General features: G+C 33.9%; 1 protein-coding gene across 1 annotated transcript; it reads right to left on the bottom strand.

Moving 5' to 3' along the window:
* Positions 1-236: 236 nt before the first annotated feature.
* On the bottom strand, positions 237-7862 carry LOC134268023 (uncharacterized; the record flags this gene model as incomplete). The annotated part of the gene is made up of 2 exons (XM_062750226.1): positions 7544-7862; positions 237-1624 (listed from the first exon to the last, which is right to left on the bottom strand). A coding segment is annotated over exon 2 (1299 nt), but the record flags the coding sequence as incomplete, so codon positions are not given.
* Positions 7863-25279: the final 17417 nt, after the last annotated feature.

Genomic DNA, 25279 nt, shown 5'->3' on the forward strand with positions numbered 1-25279 from the left:
GCGACTGCAACATGAAAAATTTTAATAAACTCTGTCCTTTTTAAAATCTCGCATTCACAGATATGCGAACTTCTTCCACATTTAATCTCGGTAATAAATTTTTTTGCTAGATATCTAAAATGCTCATCTTTCAACCAATGAAGCCCCTCTTTGTCATTTGTTTGTTGTTGTATAACATCAAGAGGAAGAAGAACAATAGATTTAATTGGGAAAGATCGAAAAATATAAGTCTCCACTGCATCAAAAACACTCTGATGAATGAATTGATAGGAATTTTCTCCAGTTTCGCGTATGAAAGACCAAGTTAATTCCGATACCACAGCTTGTAAATTTTTAAAATTTAGAGGCTGAAAATAATCACCAAGTCTACATGTCTTTTTCACAAAGTTGGCACAGTCTTTTTCGTTCTTGATATCTGGCTTATACTTTGATTCCTGATCTTTGTTTCTATTGTGTATTTCAGCAAGAAGTAATAAAAGAAGCAACGTTTTAATTCTATTTGTTTTGTCATTTGTAACAACATCCTGAATTTGTATCAAAACTAGCTGCGTCGGCCATGAAAAGAAATCTTCACCTTTTTTTCGAAATGCCTCTTCAAATGCAAATAAATGAGCACACAAAGGAAATCCGATATGTGCTTTAGATTTTGTGACTCTTTCCCAGAATATATCTGACAAATCGGGGGGTCGAATGCCCTTTTTTTGATTTGCAAATTCGATTTGTTTTAAAAGAATTCTTTTTTTCTCGTTGTTTTTCAATTCATATTTTTCCTCTGAGAGATTCACGATACAGTCCTCCCAAAAAATTGTTCTTTTATTAAATAATTCACAAGCCTCTTCGATGATACCCGATTTTGCTGTAACAATTACTTTAACTTCTCCATTTTCTCTTTTTACTACTTCCCCTTTATATTCTTTTGCTTCTCCTTTCTTTTCTTTTTTTTGTCCTTTCTTCTCTATTGTTTCTCCGCCTTTGTCATCTTCATTTAATTCCTCTGTTTCGTTTTCTTGTCTTTTTTCTCCTTTGTTTTCTGTTGTTTCTCCTCCTTTGATTTTGTTAGGATCTCCTCTCCTCTCTATTGTTTTTCCTGCTGTGTTTTCTATTGTTTCTTCGTTTTTGTTTTCTTTTGTTTCTTCTTTGTTTTCGTTTATTTTTCGTCCTTTCTTCTCTATTGTTTCTCCTTTGTTTTCTTCATTTAATTCCTCTGCTTCGTTTTCTTCTCCTTCTCCTTTGTTTTCTTTTGTTTCTCCCCCTTCGTTCTTTTTTAATTGCGTTCCATTCTTATCCATACTTCTGATAAGTTTGTTGAGTCTCTCAAGAGGCTCCATCCATTCTGCGATCTCAGTTGATTTTCCATCAAATATGTTATCAATAAAGACAATGGTCCTTTTGGCACATTCTATGTAATTTAGTTCAACGTAATTTTCCACTTTACGAATTATCCATTCCTCTTTAAAAGTCATCATCATGTGGATGGCGGTTTGTGTCTTTCCAAATCCTGGAGGTCCTATCAGTATGACTGCATTGTTTGTCATGAAAATATTTTTCACTTTTTTGAATACTTTTGTCTCTTCGTAGAAACGGTCTGCAGACTTGGCATTATCAAGAAAATTCCTTGTGGACTCTATAAGTAAAGATAATTGAAATTAAGTATATAAAAAATAATTCTAAAAAGAGAACATAAGAAGATGCGCTTAACACATAAAGACGTGTGCTTAAACGGGATTTTTTGAAAATGAAATTAACCCGAATACAAAAAAAAATTGACCAGCAAAAACAAAATAATATAGAGTGAAAATCTTCTCAAAGTCTGAAAAAATAAATTTGCAGGGATACAACAAAGCACCACTTCTCTTTACTTGATTGTAAACGTTAGACAAATGTAAACAAGATGCCCGCGGGCCTTATATGTCACCTGAGTATCATGTAACATCTTTCCAACCATTGAATTTGGTTTGTGTTTGAACCAGAGGTCATAAAATTCAAATTTGAAAGAGGCATCACTGCTTATCATAATTATACACATGCTTACTTAGGTCAATTAGTATCCAGAGGTAGATCAGAGTAATAAAGAGAATATGCATTACAACTATTTAACCAGTTGTGCACCCCATCCCACAGGGACCACTGACATATTTGAATTTTTTTGAAATCTTATCATAAATCTTACTTCACCATAAATGTTTGATTAATACCACAGAGCAGAAATTCAACCATTAATTTATTTTCTGACGGTTTACCCCCCCCCTTCCGGTAACCCTGACCCAATGGCCCTGAAATTAAACATTTTGCTAAATGCACCTTTCTTCATCATAAATATATACTTAGATCTCTGGCATAAGATTTTCAACGAATTAGTGGATTTCACTATTTAATCATCAGAGCCCCCCCCACCCCCCACCCCCCCTACCCCCAACACAGAAGCCCTGACCATGGGGCAATGAAATTCACAGCTTTGGAAGAGGCGTCCTTCCTCATGATAACTATGTACATAGTTTATTGTTTTAATACCGAGGAACAGATAAGAAGATTTTAAAAGAATTCATGCATTTTCACTATGTAATCATTAGAGCCCCCCTTACTTCATAACCGCTGACCCAGGTGCCATGAAATTCAAAATATTGGAAAAGGCACTCTTGCTCAATATAATTGGACTAAGTTAGCTGGATTAATACCCAGGAGCAGAGGAGAACATTTTTAAAGAATTACACGTACTGCATTATCACAACATAATCTATAGAGCCCCGCCCTAAGTACAACACCAGAACCACTGACCCAGGGGCTATGAATTTCACAATTTTGGAAGAGACACTCTTGTTCTTCATACATGTAACTATGTACGAGGGTTGTCCCAAAATTCCGTAGACAAGCGTTGTTTTGTAAGAACCCTATGTCATACATTAATGAAACTTCGTATATAGATTTAACCAATTTATGGACAAATATGGAGTAACTACCTAAATTATTCAAATTTAAAAGAAACATCTTAATCATTGGTGTTTTAATTGCTTAAAACTAAATCGCGTTATTAGAGAGGCCCATATTCGGGATTATCGGGTCATTAGTATTTCCCCGTTCTTTCAACTTTTGGTATTTTAGTCGAATCCTTGGGACTTCCTTTTTCCGTTAGAGAATTAAGGGGAGCAGACATACATGTATGCTGCATCTCAAGATAAAAATTTGTTTATTTATTTTATATTGTGTTAAAAAATTTCATGTTATGCATGAAATTTAAGGAGAATGTTTCTAGCAATTTTTATTTTCGTGTGTATTTGCATCTTTATGTACATGTTTTTTCTGATGTTTTTCGATTTTGAAAAACCACATGCGTGATTTAAAACAGAAAAGTCGTAACGCTTAGTCAATATTTGAGCAAAATATAATAATAATGATTTTATTAACAAAAGTGTATAAGTCGTAACGCTGAGTCAATATTAAAAATAATAATAATAATAACTTTATTAAAAGACCTATTTCTATATTGTATTTCTTATTCCAAAGTTGGTAGTTTCAAATAATGCCTAGAGTTAAACCCGCTGCCAAGTCGGCGAAGCGGAAATCAGCACGTACGGGTGGGCCTAAACCAAAAAGTGGGATCAGCCGAATCTACAGAAGTTTCATCAGAGGAAAACATACCCTGTACAGACATTATTGTTACCATGGTTACGACAAGTGTGGTTACTTTTTCAACTAGTTCCAACAATGAATCTGATGTCAATTTAGAGACTGCCAATCATATTGATACAACAGGTAATGAGATCGATGGTATATGCGGTAGTTTGGGACCAATTGCTACAGAATAAATCAAACAAAAAATGTTTAGGCCGAATACATTGATTTAGGACAGCTTCTATCCAATCCGACCCGATGTTTGATAAGTAAACACTAACAGTCTCTAATGGTCAAGTATTAATTGAACCAAAATGGGGCTACAGTTAAAATTACAAATGTACAGCAGTAGACTTATGCATTTTTGATTTTCTCTTAAGTTTATGCCACAGTACGCTCTACAGAATTTCTTTTTTGGCTTGTTTAAATACATCCACACTGTTTGTCTAGGGGCTAGCAGGTAGGCTGTCAGAATAAGGTGGTAGTTTTATAATGAGCAATTTCATATGGAATGGCAAGAAATTCAAGTGTTTCATGAAGAATAGTTGATCAGGAGCTTTAGCTACTGTACATGGTACCATCGTTTATTGGTCCGGTACAAAACATTCAGGGGGGTGGGTGTTAAATGCTATGACTATAACAATTATCGGTTTTGTGTAAAACAGCAGTGCCATTATTTACATAAATGTTTGAACTGTATCGGGCCTTATCCATGTAAAAAGGCCCGTCTAAATATCAATATGCTTCTAGAGATTTTTCAGGTCAAAGATACCCATTATAATACAGGAACCAGGGACCTTCATCAAGACCACCCCAGCCTTGAGCATGATTCCCCAGTGCACCACAATCTGCAGGACCTAGGTTATTCCCCAGTTAAAGTAGAAGTTCTTGCAGCTTATTTACAAAACTCTGATTATGATAGGAAGAGTTCCAAAATTTTACTAAAGGGGTTTTAGAAGGTTTCTAAATTTCAATGATCCAAAGGGTAGCTACTAATTGTTTTAATTTAAAGTCAGCTAGAGATAATGAGCTTGGAATTCTGAAAAAAGTTTTAAAAACTAATGCTGGAAGAGTTACTGGCCCATTCCATTCAAGACCCTTTCCCAGTCTTAGGCTTTAATTCACCTGTAGGTTTAGTACCGAAAAAAGATGGATCATTTAGGTTGATTCATCATTTATCTTAACCGGAAAACTCGAGTGTTAATTCCTTTACTGATCCATCTTTCTCCTCAGGCAATTACTCCTCATTAGATGATGCGGTTAGGTTACTAAGTTTGTTGGGTAAGGGGGCCTTGATGGGTAAAATGGACCTCAAGTCTGCATTTAGTTCCTGTTCACCCAGCAGATCTTTGAGCTTTTAGGTTTTAAAATAAATATTTTGTGGTGTCTTGTAGTCTTTTTGAGGAATTTTCATCATATTTCGAATGGATATTGAAGCAACAGTCTGGACAGAAACTTGTTGTACATTACTTGATGATTTTTTGTTTCCTGGTAGGGCAGGTAGGAATACATGTGACGAACTCATGTCATTCTTTGTGGGGGTATGCGAGCAGTTAGGTGTCCCCTCAATAGCCGATGATAAAACAGTGTGGCCTTCCACTCCTTTGACCTTTTTGGGTTTTGAGTTATATTCGGTTGAAATGATGTTAAGAATCCCAGTTGAGAAGTAGAATAGTTTAAAGGATTTGATCAACATTTTTATGTCAAGAAAGAAGGCTACTCTAAAGGAATGTAAGGCTCTTGCAGGTTTGTTGAATTTTTGTTTGTGTGTCACTCTGTCAGGCCGGGCATTCACTAGGCATAATTTATGACATCATGCAAGGGGTCTGTAAACCACATTACTTTATTAGAGTTTCTGTGGTGGTAAAGGAGGACTTGGAAGTGTGACTTACTCTTTTTAGATTTGTTTAATGGCTGCTGTTACTTTCCACAAATTGACTGGGTAGATGAACGACATTCCATCATGTGTTTTGCATTATAGCATAAAAAATTCTTTTGATTCAATTTTACATGTATTACCTAGATTGATTTGGAGTAAAGCTAGGGACAACCATGCTCTTAATAAAGTCAGGTTTCGAGTTTATAGCTTTGTTGCAATGAAACTTCTGGCACATCAAGGGGGATATATTTGTTGCCCAGAGTTCACTTTGGTTGATCATACTCTACTTTAAGAGGATGGGGTGCACCTGTCAGAGCAAGGCAATGTGATATTTGTTGAAACTTAGAGGAAAGCATTGCATAATTTTATAATGCCAAGGGTGGGCTTTAATGGCCATGGCACTCTATTTCACTGACTAAATAATGTAAAGCAAACTAAAATAGACACACAATAGATGTACACTGTAACTAATGTGATTGTTATATATACTCATTTGTCTCGGTATGCAATGTTAATTTATTTGCTTTGCCTTTCTGTAAAAAGGAGGGGGTGGGGGGGGATCATAAGCGTTCAGCTACCGGCCATTGTGGCGGTGGACACATAGTGTCCATTGGCGCAATCTTTAGCTGAACTTAATTAGGGTTATATTTAGTGAGCATCTGTTCCCAGGGCTCGCTACAACTGTACATAATTATTTTCAATATGTGTGAAATTTCAATTTGCTTATTTGTGTCAGACTGGATGAAATATTTGCAATGTATTATTTGCCAGTAGGTTGCTTAACAGCTTCATTTGTATATTTGCCTATTTCATATTCATTTCTATATTTGCCTATTTCATGATGATTTTCATTTACATGTATTTGCCATTTGCCATTTGGGTTGTCAAATCGCCCAATGTATTTGCCCATTTCATGATGATTTTCATTTACATGTATTTGCCATTTGCCATTTGGGTTGCCAAAATCGCCCAATGGGTATTTGGGTCGGTAACCTTGGTTACGATTGTAACCAGTAATTAAATGTAATTTCCTGAAAATTGTAGTGCTGCCATGGCCATTAATCGCCATTAAACTTTAACAATTTATATATGTGTGGTTTTCTCTAATAATTTAAAAAAAAAAGAACAGAGCTAAGAATGGACAAGAGTTCCATTTTGCAACTCCATCAAGAAAACAGACAAAAAGCCCGTAGAAATATAGCGTTTTAAAATTATTAAAATTTAACACCTATACATGCATATACTTTATTACATATTTTAATGTTTGGACGTTTCATAGTTAATAAGATATTTAACATTTATGAATGAATTATCAATGAAATTCATAATTCAGGAGATACTCGTGGACATCATAACTATGTATGTAGTTAGTTTGTTTAATACCCTGGAGCAGAGCAGAAGATTTTCAAAGAAATAATGCACTTTCACTATATGATCTACATAGCACAGTCTAAATACCAAAGCCCCTAACACAGGGGCTGTGAATTTCACAAATTTGGTAGAGGTACTGCTTATTACAATCATGCCAACAATTTGATGTTCAAGATTGATGATTTTTAGAGATTGCAGTAATTTAGGTGGTTTTGGCTCCACCCCTCAGTCCCCAGAGAGATACAGACCATGAAAATACTGTATGCCAAATTTCGTTGAAATAGGTTCAGTGGTTCCATAGAAGAAGCTTAAATGTTCAAAATTTTATGACCGACGTACGACGGCGAACGAAAACGGATTGCAATAGTTCACCTGAGTTTACCCAAAGTACTTTCCTTACGAAGGATTCGTACTACTTAGAGGGGACCAAGATCATTTTTTACACAAAGTTACTCAGATATATATGCACGTATGATTCCTCTTTCTTACACATATATTTCGTTATTTGGATAAATGAATCTAACATTGGACTATTAATTTTAATGTGCTATAAAAGCTAAAAACAAACTTCCTGGTTTTAATTCGTTTCAAAATATACAGTGTATTTACTGAAATGCAAAACAATTGTGTATGAAACAAGTTTCTCACCAGACCTGACAAAACTGATAGTACAGGTACAATTACCTTCGTTAGAAGATACCAACAACTCGGTAGCAGCTTCTGCAATAGACGTTTTAAAAAATAAATGATAAACCTTGGCGTAGCTAGTATATTCTATGGATAAAACTTACGATAATATAACTTATCTTCAAGCAAATTCATTTAATATATATTGGCATGTCTGGAGTTCATGAAACCGAAGCTAGGATAAGGCAGCACGTAAAATGTCAAACTGTTGCAACTTCTCTGATCTACCTGGATATGACGTCATAATAGAATATACGTCAAATCGCTGCTTACTTGAGCTGACATAACGGGGAAAGTGTCATAATTTTTATATGACATGTTGATTAATTCAAGTGTTAGGATTTTTTTTAAGCTGGAGTGTGCTGTTATGATGTTCAGATTTCAATTTAAATATTTTTATTCCTTTCGCTTGCTAGATAGCGAACTATGAGATACGAAACGCCCCCCTTACATGTCCATAGACAGAGTTACAATTTATAGATTGTGTTTATATTGGAATGGCACAAGTGGTAAACAAGGAAAATTTGAAGATATTCTAAAGTATGTGAATCTACAAGAAAAGTATGTCCTCTGAATATTGCTGAAGGATTGTGTGTAGCTATCCAATTTTGTATAAATCGCGATAAAGAGTGAAAAATACCCCTTCTGTGTTGATAAGTATAATTTCTCCCCTTACCAAACTGATATGTTTGCTGCAGGCCTGCAGCAAGTCTGCTGCAAGCTTGCAGCAAACAAAATTGTTCGCAGGAAGAAAATTTTTTGTTCGCAGATGATTGCCACTAGCTGGCGATTTTGCGGCAAACATTGCAGCAATTGCTGCAAGCTTGCAGCAAATTCGCAGGAACCCAACATGTTTGCAGGAACATTGCAAGAAACTTACACGCCAATTTAATGTTTGCAGCAAGTTCGCAGGAAAAATTTCATTATTCAAATGTTTGCAGGAAGTTCGCAAGAACAGTAAACAAGTCAAATCAGCCAGTGAAACGCAGATTGTACTGGGTCAACACAAAACTGGCCATTTTGAAATGTTAGAATTGAAGTTGTACACATTTCAGTATTTTGTTGCGAAAATACATCGTTTTGAATGATTAAAAGTGCCAAACTCTGGATGTAGGTGTTCATTCTATCCAAGATATCTAATTGGTAAGAAATGATTTTGATTTATTTTGATATTTGAAAGAATGTTTCTTAAAAGCAATTTGAGTAACTGGTGTAAATGCTAGGTCAAATCTAAATCTGTGTCTTATGAATTTCAGTCCTCTTTTTGATATCACATATGTATACTTCCTAAAAGTATTAATGGACCCCAAATCAGTTAAATGTTATCAAATTAATTAGTAAATGTGTAATCACGGAAATATTCATTAAAAATTATATGTAAAGTTCTTAAAGTTCTGCATGTTCATATAAAAAGCTATCATGCACTTTAATTTTAAAAAGGTATGAAAACTTTGTCTAGGAATGTAAAGAGGACCTATCATAACTTCATAAAACTGCATCATTTCAGAAACATGTGGTGGATTTTCTCTAAACTTAACAGATTTAGGTCAGGACAAAGGCTTTCTGTGAACTTGCTGCTTGTACAAAGGAATGTGCCAAAACCATAAGGAAATTGTTTGCTGCTAGTTAGCAGCAATGTTTGCTGCAAGCTTGCTGCAATGTTTGCGGCAGGCTTGCAGCAATGTTTGCCGCAAGCTTGCAGCAATGTTTGCGGCAGGCTTGCAGCAATGTTTGCCGCAAGCTTGCAGCAAGGTTTCCATATTTGGAAAATCCAATGTTTGCTGCAGACTTGCAGCAAACCTCATTTGCATGGTAAAATGTTTGCAGCAAGCTTGCTGCAGACTTGCCGCTAACTTGCTGCAAACACCAAGGCTTTGTATAGGCTGTCATGCTTTCTTTTGCTACATTGCCGCAAGCTTGCAGCAATGTCTGCTGCAAGCTTGCAGCAATGTTTGCTGCAGACTTGCAGCAAATATTTGCAGGAAGGAAATATTTTCGGTAAGGGTTGTAATATGCTTTCTAAAGGAGTAAAAATTAAAACTGCCCCCAGCACTTTTTATGTACTAAATTAGATCATGATGAATTGATCTTTGTAACAAACCTTGCATAATATTTTTGTTTTGCACTTGTGCCGAAGAGATTTTTGTGCAACAATTAAGAATATCATAAATGTCCGTCACGTGATCAACACAGTCATGTGACATCACATAAATGCTTTAAAATAAAACCTGATTAAACTACTATCTCAAGGTGTCTGCAATTTCAAACAAGAATTACATATTAAAATTAAAATCAAGCTCAGAATAAAATGTATATTTTCAAGGCATTTTAAGGACATATGACACAAACAAACATTTGTCAAAAAATTGAAAATAACAATTATGGTCTTGATTTAAAGAATAAAATGAATAAGTTTCACCACGTAATTTTTAATTTTTTTATTCAAAGTTGCAAAAAAAAAAAAAAAATCGAATTTGAAGTGAAAAATATGTGTATAGAATAAAAAGGACGGTTTCAGAAGGGTAGGATTTTGAACATCACATAAGGTTTACAATTTCTTTATATTCTAGAAATTTATTATTTGCATCATTTACAATAAAATTAGGTAAAAAAAAATATACCAATGCAGGCATACATTTTTTGTTTGTATCATTTGTCCTTAAGGGGGCTCTCTACAACGTCACAACATGGGTACTTTGGTTGAAATTTCAGTTTGGTCCCAAATGATCTAATTCAAATTCACTTAACACCGATAAATCACTGAAAATAACACTTCATGCGATATTATGGATGGAATGTACATTGTACTATCTCAATTAATACAGTGTATTGACCAATACGTAACCTTTCTTTAAAATGAATTGTTTGTCAATTTATCCAATTTCTTCTTATTTAATTATTTTATGATATATTAACAAACTTATTAGAATAAGATTTTTAGGCGAGAAAAAATGTTATAAAAAATGGCTTGTCCATAAGCTAATTCATCATTATGTGTCAAAACGCCATACACTCAGAAATTTCTTTTTTCTTCAATTAACATACATGTATATGCTTTCCAGCAAAATATATCACCCATAAATGGAAATTTGATAAGATAAGACATATATAATATCTTTCCTTTGACTAGATGATACCGAATGAATGGTTATACATGTACCCTGTGAAATTTAAACTCTTCATGAAATCACCAAGATGTTTGGACAGTAACTGGAATTCTGCATGACCAAAACGTTTGATCAACATAAATTATCCGCTATTTGTATGGGAAACGTGCAGGTTTTAGAATTTGGTTATAGGAATTTCTTTTACCCGCTTTTGACCATATACCATGTTTACATATTTTGTTATATCTAGCACTGGATAACACATGGAAGTTGGATAAAAACGGTAAGTAAATCTACCTTTCTCAATACCATGAATTCACTAAATACATGACTGTCTTTGTCATTGACTGGAAACGTGATGGTTTTCGCCTAAACTCATTTGAAAAACAATAAATGTACAATACGAACTTCTTTCAATACTCTTGCTTGACATGTTTTTTTCAATACTTGTGCAAGTTATAGCAGATTTTATTTGAAGTTTATATAAAAAAAAAACAGTATCAAGATATTTTAGTCCACTCCTGAAGCGGATCTCTCACACCTGAATTATTGTGATGTTTGAAATTTTTGACAGTTTATCCATTTTGTTCAATTTCTTTTTTCATTGTTTTTACCCCTTGATATTATATATCTTTTCAGATATTGGAGAAGATCCAACCAGCTATTCTCAAGAAAATGCTGTTCTAGTTTTTCGTTTGTCTATAGCTATTTTTGTAAATTTAAATAAAATTTATGTTGATTTTATTTTAACTGTTTGTTAATATTTCAATATTTTATAACATTAAACTTGAAAGAGAAATTTAAAGCACTGGGCTTTTAAAAATATAGATAGAAGGGGTTTCAACAAAATAATTGAAATATTTCAAATATTTCTAAAAAATAAATTGAAATACTTTGGAACCTTATTTTATCGGATATGGAGCCTATTACTAAAAAAAAATACATGCAACAAAAATCAGTTATTCTTTATAGGTGTAGAGATCCTCCTTAAGCCTTCGGACAGCCTGATCATAACTGCGACATGACAACCTGATACATGTTTACATCTCTCTCTCTCTCTCTCGTAACAACATTTTTTTTAAAAAACGTAACGTCGAGTTGATTGATAGGCAAAGCAGTTTATAAAAAACGTAAAATGTTTCAACCCAGGTAATATCAGTTAATTTGGGTAGGTGTAAAATTTAAATTCATTCCTTATAATTTAATTTTCAGCCGGAAAGTATAAAAAACGAAAATCTTACTACCTTAAAATGCATTCAGATTGTTCATATTTTAAATGTAACCGATTGATAAGATGAGGGTATATAGTAATCGGTATGTCTGTCCGTCGTCTGTTATGCTTTGGGGTACCCATCTCTTATTCGCTACTCCTCTAATACCACTGAATGAAATTTGATGACTCCCAGAGAATCTTTATTATATTACCATTGTGCACCTTTTATTTTACTTGTTGACCAGACATATATTTTTGGTTTCCCACACCAAACATAGATATTGCCATTATAAAATGTATAAATATTTTAGTTTCATTTTCAATACTGGTATCCTTCCACCAAAAAATCGTTTGTTTTTGTTTTGTTTGTTTGTTTTTTCGTAAACAATTTTATACATACAAAATATTGTATAATCTCCATTGACACTAGAAGCTACTACATTGTATAAGCTCACGGACTCATACCCCTGCGTTTCATATGATTATAATGACAAAGTCCCCTGTGTTGCTCTTGGAGACTCAAAATAAGTGTCATGCATATCAAAAGGTAACATAGGAGGTCCACAATGGCATCATGTAAAAAAAAAGAATCTGGAAAGTATCACTAATTTTTTTCAAATGGTGTAGGAGGAGTTACGGATAAGAGATGTATACCCTTCACTACTATAGAAAAAAATGTCAGTCCAGTGTTTCTCTCTGGAAAACCCAAAATATGGGTCCAATCAAAAGTAAAACAAGAGATGCACATATGCATTATGATTCTGTGAAGGTATCATCAAATTTCATTCAGTGGCATAGAAGGAGTTGCGGATGAAACTGGTCACACCAAAGCGTAACAGACATCTGCAGAGAGACGGACGGGCATACTGATTACGATACCCTCCCGCTTTTCAAGCGGGTGGTATAATTAAAATTTTATAAGAATTGAATTGTAGTAAACAGGTTTGATGGTAGAAGTTCTGACAAACCTTTTCTCAAAATACCAATACCTTATTCTAAAAAGGAAAAAACACTGCAAACTTCATCTAAACTTCTTCAGTATATCTTCATTCATTCAAAATTTTAATTAAAATCTACCTCAAATCTTCCTTTTTTGATAACATCAACATTTTAAATAAAAAAAAATATTAAGGATTAAAGTAAGATCCATGTATATCAATAGATACATGTAACTGATGAAAGAAGCAAAAAGAAAACCAAACCATTTTTGAGCTTCTCTTCTGTCAATTTAGTTCTGTCTTTCCTTGAATGAAAGGTGTTAAAGTTTTATAACATTCTTTATATGCAAATATTTTACAAATGAATTAAAACACACACAGATAAAACAAAATTTAGTGTAACTTACGGACAAAGGCGGAAGTATTTGTTAGAAACAAAGTCTTCTTCCTCTTCCAACTCCTCGTCAGTACCTTTTGTGAGATCTATGAGGAAAGAAAACTAACCCCAATTATTTAAAACATGTGGAACAACTTTCACAAAATACCATTTTATGTTGGCGTCCCTACAGTCCATGAGCTGTTGGGGTTTGGCGAGACCATCGCCTGTTTGCATGTTCCTTTCAAAAGTTCTACCAATATACGAGGGGTAATTAAAGAGTACACGAACTAATTGAATAACTTACGTAAAACAAAAAAAATTAGCTGTTCGTCTGCATTATTTATTTTAAATCTTCCCCAAGGGAAGGGATGTATATCTACTAGGGATACACCTCCTCCTCAGCTTGCTTTCACTTGGCAACAGAACAAATGTCATTTTTAACTATCGCTCTTCCAACACTAAAACAATCAACTCAGTTATTGATTTAACCTCTTGAAAGTTCTTCATCTTCATAAACCTTGTACAAGTTATTATATGCTACTGTAAAGGAGTTTCCAAATTATGCTTTAAGCTTTAGAACCGCTAGTTTTTTTTAGTTAGGCTAAATCAACCATTTTTTGTCACAAGTCACCTACAAACTGACGTCATTTTCAGATTTTGACGTTACAATCATGAAGCAAAACATAACTTATCACGTGCTATTTATGGACCACGTGTAAGATTACAGTATCTGCCAAATTTCATTCTAATCTGAATTGTGGTTTTGTAAATATAGAGATGGATCTCGAACTTTTTGACCAAACCCCGTAAGCAAGCACTGAAAACCATAACAACGAATCATAAAGTGAACAAAATCCATGAAGTAGTCGATATGCTTTTCTGTGAAATCGATATATACTGAAAGGAAAAAGAAACGCAGGGTAAACTTTTGAGGTAAATTAAATTTGTTTTTCTTAAAATATGATTTAATTTTTATATCTAACTTTTAAACTCATCTTTCAAAAAGATATTACCAAATTCCCATTTCATTTTGTCTAATAATTCATGAGGTACTGAAGGTCAAATGACGATACCCCCCAAAAGTGAAAATCGAAAACTCTCATTATCTTCAATGTCTCTCCCGTGCATCTGTCAGAGCCTTATTTCTCCTTTGCATGGAATTTCATTAGAGTGTTTATCTTTCAGACCCTGGTTATATTTGGCATGGGTAACCACGCAAAAACATAAGTCAAACGGCGCGCCCATGCGCCAGTGAGATGAATAAAACAGTAAGTTGACTGGCTCATAAAATCAAATTGCGGAATTGTTTTCTTTCAAATTTCGTACGAATGTAATGATTATAATCGTCTACTGTATAAATGGCTGTTTTTGTGGTAGTATGGTGGCGATTTAAGACATAGCAGGACTAATAACCCGCTCTTAACATGGCTCTGTTTCGCGTTGACGTCATCGTCATGGTTGATTGAAAACCAATCCAGACCCTCACTGACAACGGGTAACAAGTTTTATGGGGAAAAATTTACAAGAAACTGCTTAGTAAACCGTTGTTGCCTTTTTTCATTAATTAGGCAATTCGAAAACGAGACCGCATTGACCTTCCGTAAACTGTGCCAAGATTGCAAGGAATTCATAATGTCTCTTAATATTGAAAAACGATGTGCATACATCATATGCATTAAATAATGCAACAAGAATTGTTGACAAACTCGTCGTTATCAAATTGCACGTGCTTTTGGCTTTTTAGCGATTTACCTACGTGATGTAAAAAATTTTATGGTTGAGTAATTCTGAATACTGATTTATGTGCACAGTAACTAAATTTCTCTTCTGACCAATTTTTGTAATTTTAGGTCATCTGGTCAAAATTTTTTCGAACATTATGCTACCCTGTTTCTTTTTCCTTTCAGTATATATATATATATATATATATATATATATATATATAAAAAGCACTAAAAAACCAACAACACTGTATATCCTAAATGTCGGATCTACCAGTAGATACAAGGTCACGGATCCCAACAAATTTATATAAAGCTTAAAAATAAAATTGCTATAAAAATTGTCAAAACAACAAACTTATACATGTTGGAAGGACATGTAGAAAAAATCAGACCTTAAAAAACAAAGGAAAAATAGAAACAAAAACAACCAGCTTTATAAAATTGCTAAAACATAGATTTTAAACAAATACATGCGTTTCGAAATTTTTCGCCGAACCTAAATAAACGTCATATCCGGAATATGAAATGCAGTCATATCGGGTATTTTAAAGTGCGATTTACATAATTGAACGAATTAAAAAATATTTCTGATTAAATTACGACCTTCAGCGTTTCTCAAAATGGCCATTAATAAAGAATTTCAAAGAAAAATAAGACCTGGACCAGTTTATTTAAACATAAGAATTGTTGGTACCATTATACAATCTTATGAAATATTTAAGCCCTCTGTTATTCTTTTAACAGTAGCATGAGGCAACCTTAAAAATTCAAATGTCACGATATCTGTCTGTGTTTTTTGACAACGTCAGACACAACTGAACGTTTCCATCCGATCTTTGTTAATTATTTTTTGTCCTATGCTGAATTCAATGACCCATATCCGCCCAAAATTTGAAAGCATATATAAAGAAGTCTCTTATTTACATTCTTTATTCTTTGAGTCTAATTAATTAACGAAACTGTCGCTAGTGATGATTCCCATATTTTGAAGCAAAAATGCTTTTCAACTGATCGAGCCGTTTTTTCCCATTTCGACAATCCCTTCGTTCAATTCAGAGAGTAAAACAACAGTGTTTATGATTACAAATACCAATGTCTTCAATTAATATTCAATTGTAGACTAGAAAATGACTTCTATTGTGTCTTTTTAAAATATTGAGAGATTTGGTGCTTTTATAGAATCGTTTAAATAAGTTTGTATTTTTCATTCTAAAATTAATACACTTTAAAATGTGACACTCAGTTTTCTTTGTCCGGCGACACCCCCATGCTTTATGTTTTGAACATTTATAAAATGAATTTAGATAAACATTTATTTATTAAATGAAAATATATATATATATATATATATATATATATATATATATATATATATATATATATATATATATATGACGCATAAATGTAAAAGATATGGACACTGTACATTATTTTGGATCTATAAGTAGATACAAGGTCATGGATGGAAATTTATATAAAGCACTAAAAATGACCAACGACACGAACAATAAAAATTGTCAAATTTTCAGGACGCCCTGTCCCTTCCTCAGGACAAATAACAAAGTTAAAAAGTCATAAGAACGAAGGAAAAAGAGAAACAAAAACAACTAGCACTACTAGTAAACAACTAAACACTATATTTTTACATACTTAGTCACATGTTGAATTGGAAATTTTTAAGAACACTATTTAAGAAAGAAATCCGGACCGCTATGAAATATGTCAGGTCTATCGGGTATACTCGGGTGAAGTGCGATTTACATAATTGAACGAATTATGCTAATTAATTACAACAGTCAGTAAATCGTACATTGTTTCATTCTCTCAAAATGGCGTAACTATATATAATATACTTGATAAAGAATAATCAAAGAAAAATAATATAGCAGGGATATTTTAACATATGAATTATGATCTATTATACATTTTGAAATGTTTTAGGACTTATTATCGGGAAAAAAATAATTAACAAAGTCGTAAGCAATGTAAAGTTACAAGCATGTGGGTTGTTCGGGATTTGGTAATGCAAATAAACTGTAGAGTTTACACTAAATTGAGAGAATAATCTTGTTAGTATCATCAGGAATTGGGTCTAGTTTACATTTATTCTGGTGGAGTCATTCAGTTTGTTAATACCAATAGGGCGGAATGACTTCAATCTGTGCATCCAGAACTTTTCTTTGCTTTTTCTCTGATCGTCTGTCCATCTTGGGTTATGGTCAATCACCACTACTGTCATGTCCTCCTATTTGTGACCCTCAAACTTGAAATGTTCCCCAACGGGTTCATTGAGTTTTTGGTCCTAATGATCGAACGGTGGTTATTGACTCTCCCTAGGAGATATCCTGTTTCACCAATATACTGTTTGTAGCAAACCTTGCAACTGATGAGATCCAGAAACGTTCGTCTGAGAGTTGTGATAGGGCATCCGCCATGTAAGTCCCTTTATCCAGTACTACAACTGTAGAGCCTTTGTCTGCTACCTCCATTAACCTGCAGGTAATGTTCTCCATTAAACATGAAGTTTCAAAGCTGGACAAGACTCCCGACAATTTGAGTAGGGAAGAGAGACCTGCCTTACAAACATTAAAAAATCGGGATGACATTGTGATCAAGAAAGCAGGCAAAGGTTCTACAGTTGCTACAGGCCCCACAGACTCACTCTTATATCTTATGCCCACTAGCTGTCATTCCCCACACACTTTTAAGGGAGTGCTTAAGGGTCTAGCCACCAGAATTCGACGCATCTGTTCGTCCCCTGCCTTATATCAGGAGCAAAGTTGTCTTCTTAAGTCCCACTTATGCAAAAGAGGTTACAATGCCCGCATCGTACAAACAGCTATTGATGAGATGGCGGCACATGACAGGTAAAACCTATTACGCTACAAGGAAAAAGACAATAGCGGCAGGGTCCCTCTGGAAACCACATACCATCCCGTCCTTTAGAAACTTAGCGGCTTCCTAGAAAGAACCTACCAATTCTCCATTCAAACAAACGAATGCCAGAGGCCTTTAAGGAACCCCATTGGCTGCATACAGACGTCCAAGGAACCTAAAGAACATGGTCTTAAGAACCAGACTGGACAACCCATTACCTAACGGGGGCTTTAAAACTTGCTCTGACAGAAGATATCTTCTTTGTAAGCACAGCACTGACACAGACTGTTTTAACAGCCCTGTTACAGGCCGCAGCTACAAAATACTGGGAAATTTGTCCTGTCATACTGACAATTGCATTTATCTCATCAGTTGCAAAGTTTGCTCCAAACAGTATAATGGTGAAACAGGAGATCTCCTTAGGAGAGTCAATTACCACTGTTCGACCATTAGGACCAAAAAACTCATTGGGGAACATTTCAACCTTGAGGGTCACAAATGGGAGGACATGAGAGTAGTGGTGATTGACCATAACCCAAGATGGAGAGTCGCTCAGAGAAAAAAGCAAAGAAAAGTCCTGAAACATTTCAAAATGTATAATAGATCATAATTCATGTTAAAATATCCCTGCTATATTATTTTTCTTAGATTATTGTTTATCAAGTATAATTACGACATTTTGAGAGAATGAAACAATGTACGATTTACTGATTGTTGTGATTAATTAGCATAATTAACTCGTTCAATGATGTAAATCGCACTTCATCCGAGTATACCCGATAGACCTGACGTATTTCATAGCGGTCCGGATTTCTTTCTTTAATAGTGTTGTTAAAAATTTCCAATTCAACATGTGACTAAGTATGTAAATATAAAGTGTTTAGTAGTTTAGTAGTAGTGCTACTTGTTTTTGTTTCTCCGTTCCCTTTGTTCTTATGACATTTTAACTTTTTTATTTGTCCTGAGGAAGGGACAGGGCGTCCCGAAAATTTGACAATTTTTATTGTTCGTGACATTGGTCATATATATATATATATATATATATATATATATATATATATATATATATATATAGAAGATACCCTTGGCCACATGACTAAGCATCTTTGCATACTGATTTTTCGATGGATTTCCATGTAATTTCTAAGGTTAAGGGACATAACAATTAAATCTTCTTGAAAGTGTAGATGTCAAGTTTTGCAAAGTGAAGACGTTACATTTAAACACAAATTATCTTCAATATCAGGAATTCAAAGAATTGTGTGAGATAGGCACCATGAACCCTTAGTACTCAACTTGCAGGCAAGAAAAACTCAAAACATAGGTAATCAGAGATTGCAGAGCTCAACTCAACGAATGCTGCCTTGATGTCAATTACCCAACAAAAAGTGTACATCCACAAATGCAAAATCTATGCAATTTTGATCTGAGACTTTGGAATAGACCTATATAAAAACTTCAAACTAGTTTTTCATAATGAAAATGCGATTAAAATCCAGCATCTGAAGCAAGTTTGAGAGTTTTCATTCCTTGATGCACTTTGTGCAAGTTTGTCTATATAAGCCTTATAGTTTCTTGGTAATAGACCTGCACCCATAACTTTTACCTGGTATGTATCTAGAAAATGTACTCGGGGTATGTTGAATTCAGCATCTGGAGCAAGTCCATTAGTGTGCATTCTAAGATGTATCATCCATGCAAGTTTGCTTATAGTTACTTAGAAATGAAACCTGCATAAAAATTTAACCTCTTCACTCATCCAGAAAATGTAGGTCAGATTGAGCATCTGAAGCAAGTCTGGTAGTATGCATCCTAAGATGTTTCATCGATGCAAGTTTAGTCATTATAGGGCTCATTGTAACTTGGAAATAAAACCTGCACCACAAACTTTAACCTGTTCACTCATCCGGAAAATTTAGGTCAGATTCAGCATCCGAAGCAAGCCTGGTAATGTGCATCCTTAGATGTATCATCCATGCAAGTTTTGTCAACATAGGGCTTATAGTTACTTGGAAATGAGACCTGCACCAAAAACATCAACCTGTTCACTCAACCGGAAAATGCAGGTCAGATTCGGCATCCAAGCAAGCCTGGTAATGTGCATCCTTAGATGTATCATCCATGCAAGTTTGGAAACATAGGGCCTATAATTACTTGGAAATGAGACCTGCACCAAAAACATCAACCTGTTCACTCAACCGGAAAATGTAGGTCAGATTCAGCATCCGAAGCAAGTCTGGTACTGTTCATCCTTAGATGTATCATCTGTGCAAGTTTGGTCAACATAGGGCTTATACCTATTCGAAATTGAGACCTACACCAAAAACTGCACCAAAAATGTTAACCTGCTCCAAAAACATTAACCTGGTCATTCCTTTGCTGAAATTGCAGCATCTGAAACTTTGACTGGTAAAATGCAAACACACTAGAAGAATCTTCCATGCATGTCTAATCAATAAAGGAAATGGAAGTACTTAAAAAGAAAACTGGTCCAAAAAAACTTAACCTTAACCTGGGACGCCGACACCGACGCCGAGGGTATTACATATATTTACTTGAAATTATTTATATAAATCGATGGGAGATATTTTAGCTATATGATAATAAAGTATTAATTGATTTAAATACATAAATAATAGATATATAATAAAAGATTTATTGAACATATTTCGGTGATTATAGGCACTCTTTGACTGTACAATAACCCTATAATGTAATACTCTAAAAAGTCATTTTTCATATTTTAAGAACGACAGACCTAATTCGAAATTTCACGCCACTTTGCAAAAAGTTGCGCATTTTCCTTGAATCAGATTGACGTAAATATGCATTGCAAAAGATGAAGGATATACATTTTTTTAATTTTTACAAAGAGTTTAAAACGTTTTATCCCAATTCAAAAATATTGTAAACATTTGTTGATTCTGTAAGCAAATGATTATTTTACGACATTCACAGTACTCTTTTTTATTAGAAGCTTCGTTCTTCATAAAAAAAAATGAAGAGCAATTGCAAACATCGGCACAAACTACGACGAAAAGTACGACCCCCTGTCTCCCAATATACGATTTTACATGTGTATGCCCATAAGTCGATGAGCAGATTCTCATGGCCTGAGACGATAAGTTCAGGTTGATGTTTCTGATGAAGATGATTATTTTTTGTAAAGGGACATCTGTTCTGATGAATGTCTGATACATGTGTTACCTTTTCGTTCTAGTGACGAGACATGTTTAATCAATAAATGAAGATAACAGTGTTTGTAAACATGTAAATAAAGTAGAAAACATACCAAGAGCCAGGAATGTTAGGACCTAATCATAAAATTTCTGATTGAATATCACACTGTTCAACAATTTATTTGGATTGATTGATTGTATATTGTGTAACGTCCCTCTCGAGAATTTTTCACTCATATGGAGACGTCACCATATGCCGGTGAAGGGCTTCAAATCAAAACAAGGAATTTGACCTTTACTCGGCACTCAGGGCCATTGAGCAGTGAGGGATCTTTATCGTGCCAACGCCTGCCGCTGACACGGGGCCTCGGTTTTTAAGGTCTCATCCGAAGGACCCGCAACTTTCACTTCAAAGTGCCGAGCGCATGGCGAAGGAACAGTTGCTACCCATTTTAACGACTAGGTCAATCGCGGCCGAGATACGAACTTACGACCTCCCGATCACGGAGCGAGCGCTCTACCGACTTAGCTACCGTGAACGGTCAATTTATTTGGAACAGGTAACACTATTTTACATTCATTGTTTTAGGCTAAATGTTGTATTTATTTTTCATGTTTAACAGTTTATTGGAATTAAATTTAATATGTTTTTTAATGAAGAAAATATTAATCTTGGTAAAAATGTTAAAGATTTTGGATGCAATATGGCTTGTATTAGGCTGTAAATGTTAAGCACAATACCAAATAAGGACAGCCTATTGTATAAGCATACAGTACCGACCGGACACAAACTAACAGAAAGCAAACCTAGAGCGGACCCGGGAAACGTTAATTAAAAGTGAACTTATTCGGGTTCGCTCGGGGTCCGCTAGGGCTGACCTCGAACGAACCCGTAGCGGACCCCGAGGGAGCCCGAAGCGGATCCAGAGCGAACCCGAAGCGGACCCAGAGAGCGAACCCCAAATTCAGTAGCGGTCGAAATTAGCGAATGCGCATTCGGTATTTCTTTACAGAGCTCTCAATCAGGATAAGTGATTAACCAATCAGCGCGTCGAAATATATTGATCTGTCGATTGGGATCAAAGATCGAATGTGTGATGTTATTTGAAATAAATCCAAACACTGTACATACGCACTCAAAAAAAATGTTACCTACTTTTACTCAAATCAAGTAAACGAATTACTTATTTTAAGTAATTTTTAAGTAAAAATTTGTCACCATAGCAATTGATAAGTAATTTATAATATTTATTAGTAATTTTAAGTAATATAATTTTATAATTATAGAAACAGTGACAAGTAAATAATTTACTTAAAATAAGTAAAAAAAAATGAATTACTTAGTATTTGAAATACAAAGGTTTTTGTGTGTAATTTAGAAGTAGTCTTGAGTAGACATTTACATAATGTAAGTTAACAAATTACTAATCATCTAATTAATTAAATTGATATTCCTCTGATTAGAGAGATAATGACATATTAATTTGATTGTCATGTCAAATTTAACAGAAGTATAATAATAAGGACTTCTTTCTAAGTCAACTCATTATATTCTACATTGGCGTAAGGATTTTGATTTCTTGTTTCGATTGCTTATATTTTCATTAATTATTTATAATAGCTTATCTAAAACATTTATACTAGGTTACTTTAAACGACGTAAATTGAGATATTTATATCTCTTAACGAATAAGTCATTTAATTGTAACAAAAATTTCAGAAGCAGAATTGATTAATATTTTCTTTTATTAAAAAATATTTTCAAGGGCGATAATGGAAATCTAAGTTAATCTTTTTACTTAAAATTACTTATATTAATTTTTTGAATTAATTCTAATATACTTTAAGTAATTAATTTACTTACAATAAGGAATTTTAAGTAATTCGTGAATTACTTAGTAATCCTTAGTAATACTCAATCATAGTCAGTAATTAACAATTATTTTAAGTAATCATATTACTTAAAGTAAGTAAAAAAAAATTACTAAGCAATTTTTTATTTTGAGTGTGGCAAGAAGAGTTTGCACCATAGTGAGTGAGGAAAGCACAAGGGATTTACGACTAGAGGAATTAAAATCTTTTCTTGTGAAACGTAAATACCCTATACGACTAGTGGACGATGGTATAAAAAAAGGCTAACTTTATGAAAGAACACAACTACTTACGACACGTGACAATCGGAAGGAAAAACAAATTATACCTTTTGTTCATACCCACAATCCACGAAACCAAAACCTTACACCAGTGGTAAAACAATTAAACCTGATACTAAAGGAGAATGAGAACTCAAACGCAATTTACCGAAATGTTCAATTTATAAATAGCAAACGCCAGGCTAAAAATTTAAAAAGAAATTCTGTGTACATCCAGTTTCAAGGAAAAGAATTGTTCCATAACAAAATGCAAAGACCGAGATGTGGTACCTGCGACTATATTGTGGAGGGAACCAGCTACGACTTCCGGAGCCGAAATTTCACTGTAAATGCTGACATGTCCTGTGAAACTAAGAACCTAGTTTATGTCATAACATACCCGAGTTGTAACGAATTTTACATCGGAGAAACTAGCACTACATTGAGAGCTCGGATAAGAGTCCACAAACAGCATATTAATAACCCGCAATACAGACAAATTAAACTTAGTGAACATTTAGATATATGCGGGAAGAGACAATTTACCGTTTTCCCGTTCTATAAGATGTCTGGAAACCAAATTCAACGAAGAGAAAAAGAAAAACACTTTATCACTACTTTAAAACCAAAGCTAAATAGCATTGTTTGACTTTCCTGTAATAACTGGTGGGAGAATTACGTCATAAAGACTGTATTACGTTCCGCTAATTATGACGTCATAGAAGGCGTTATTATGTGACAGTTAAAAAACTTGATTGTAGAAAGCATCTGAAGATTTTTAATGAAAAGGGAGGAATGCTTTACTTTGTTGTCGTCTTCGTGTTTTCTTTTTAATTATTTTTACTATACAACTATACCGACCACTGTGAATTCATGGACTTCTGATATATATATATATATATATATGGCAATTCGTAACCGGTAAATTGTTGATTAATCGGTCGGAACGATGCTAATCGGTTAGAAATTCCGTAATCGGTTAGTCGGAAAAAATTAAATATATGTTAATTTGAGCGCAGTTTCCTTAAAATCCTTTCTGTTTATTTTAAGAAAGAAAAAGCGCTGCATAGATTTTTATTTATTGTTTTTACACATCAAGAATTTTTGGAGGTAATTACAGCTCTTCAGACTGAGATCACAGGGTAATTGGTCAATTCTTAAAGTATTAATTACTGTTTTTATAACATTTTGCCGTTCCGAAAGATAGTCCTGTGATTTAATGATATTAAAAACATCACCGTTAAGTATGTGTATATCTTGCTGTTATCTATTAAATTATATCATTATAAAGAACGTTGTTAATTGTAAATAAAGTAAGATTTTAGAAATAACACTAGTTCTGATTATGGTGACAACGCAGAATTAGCTTCATGAACATCAGCGTTGGAAAATTATTCTAGTCTGATTTCTCAAGCAAGATTCAAAAATTTTTAAATTTTTTTCTTAACTATAGAAATTGAAAAAGTACTCTTATGAATAATACATAAAATTCCCCGATCAAAATAATAAAAACAGAATGTAACTTCAAAATGTCTTTTTAGCCTTTTTGTGTATATGAAAAGTAAATGTCAAAATGTATACCTTGATACGACTAACCTTTTAATCGGTCGGAACGTTTTGCGGTTATACGATTTTCAGCAAAGGTCTCACTTGCCATATAATTCTTTCTAAAGAAAAATTGTCAAAATCTAAAGTAAGAAACTCATCCTAAGTAAAAACTACTAAACCGAGTATTCAATGATGAACCAAATTAACTCATGTAACCTAGAAATTTATTTAAAGAAATTTTTTGTTTCAAGACCGCACAACATATTAGTTTGTTGCTATGAGCGAGTTACTTTTTAAAATGTTTTGCATTGGAAATATTGGAGAAAGAATAAGAGTATATTAAAAATTATGCATCGCTTAAACATCATTGAAAAGCCAGTCCGCGAGAAAACCATGCAGAACTCTCCAAATCGAAGGTTGTCATATCTTAATGAAATTTGGTGTGTAGTTAGACTTTATAATATGTTATTGAAAAATGACCAAAAAAATTCCCATCACTCAACACGGCAGCCGTAGGGCAGCGCCACCTCCTTTTTGCACATTTAAGTGCAAATGCACTTAAAAAATTCATGAAAAATGGTAAAATTCACATTTGATTATTTTACTCAAAATTAAACTTGCATTTCCATTAAGGTA

Source organism: Saccostrea cucullata, unplaced genomic scaffold (genome assembly GCF_032062105.1).
Source record: "Saccostrea cucullata isolate Sc308-1 unplaced genomic scaffold, CSIRO_AGI_Scuc_v1 ctg8524, whole genome shotgun sequence".
Taxonomy (NCBI): domain Eukaryota; kingdom Metazoa; phylum Mollusca; class Bivalvia; order Ostreida; family Ostreidae; genus Saccostrea; species Saccostrea cuccullata.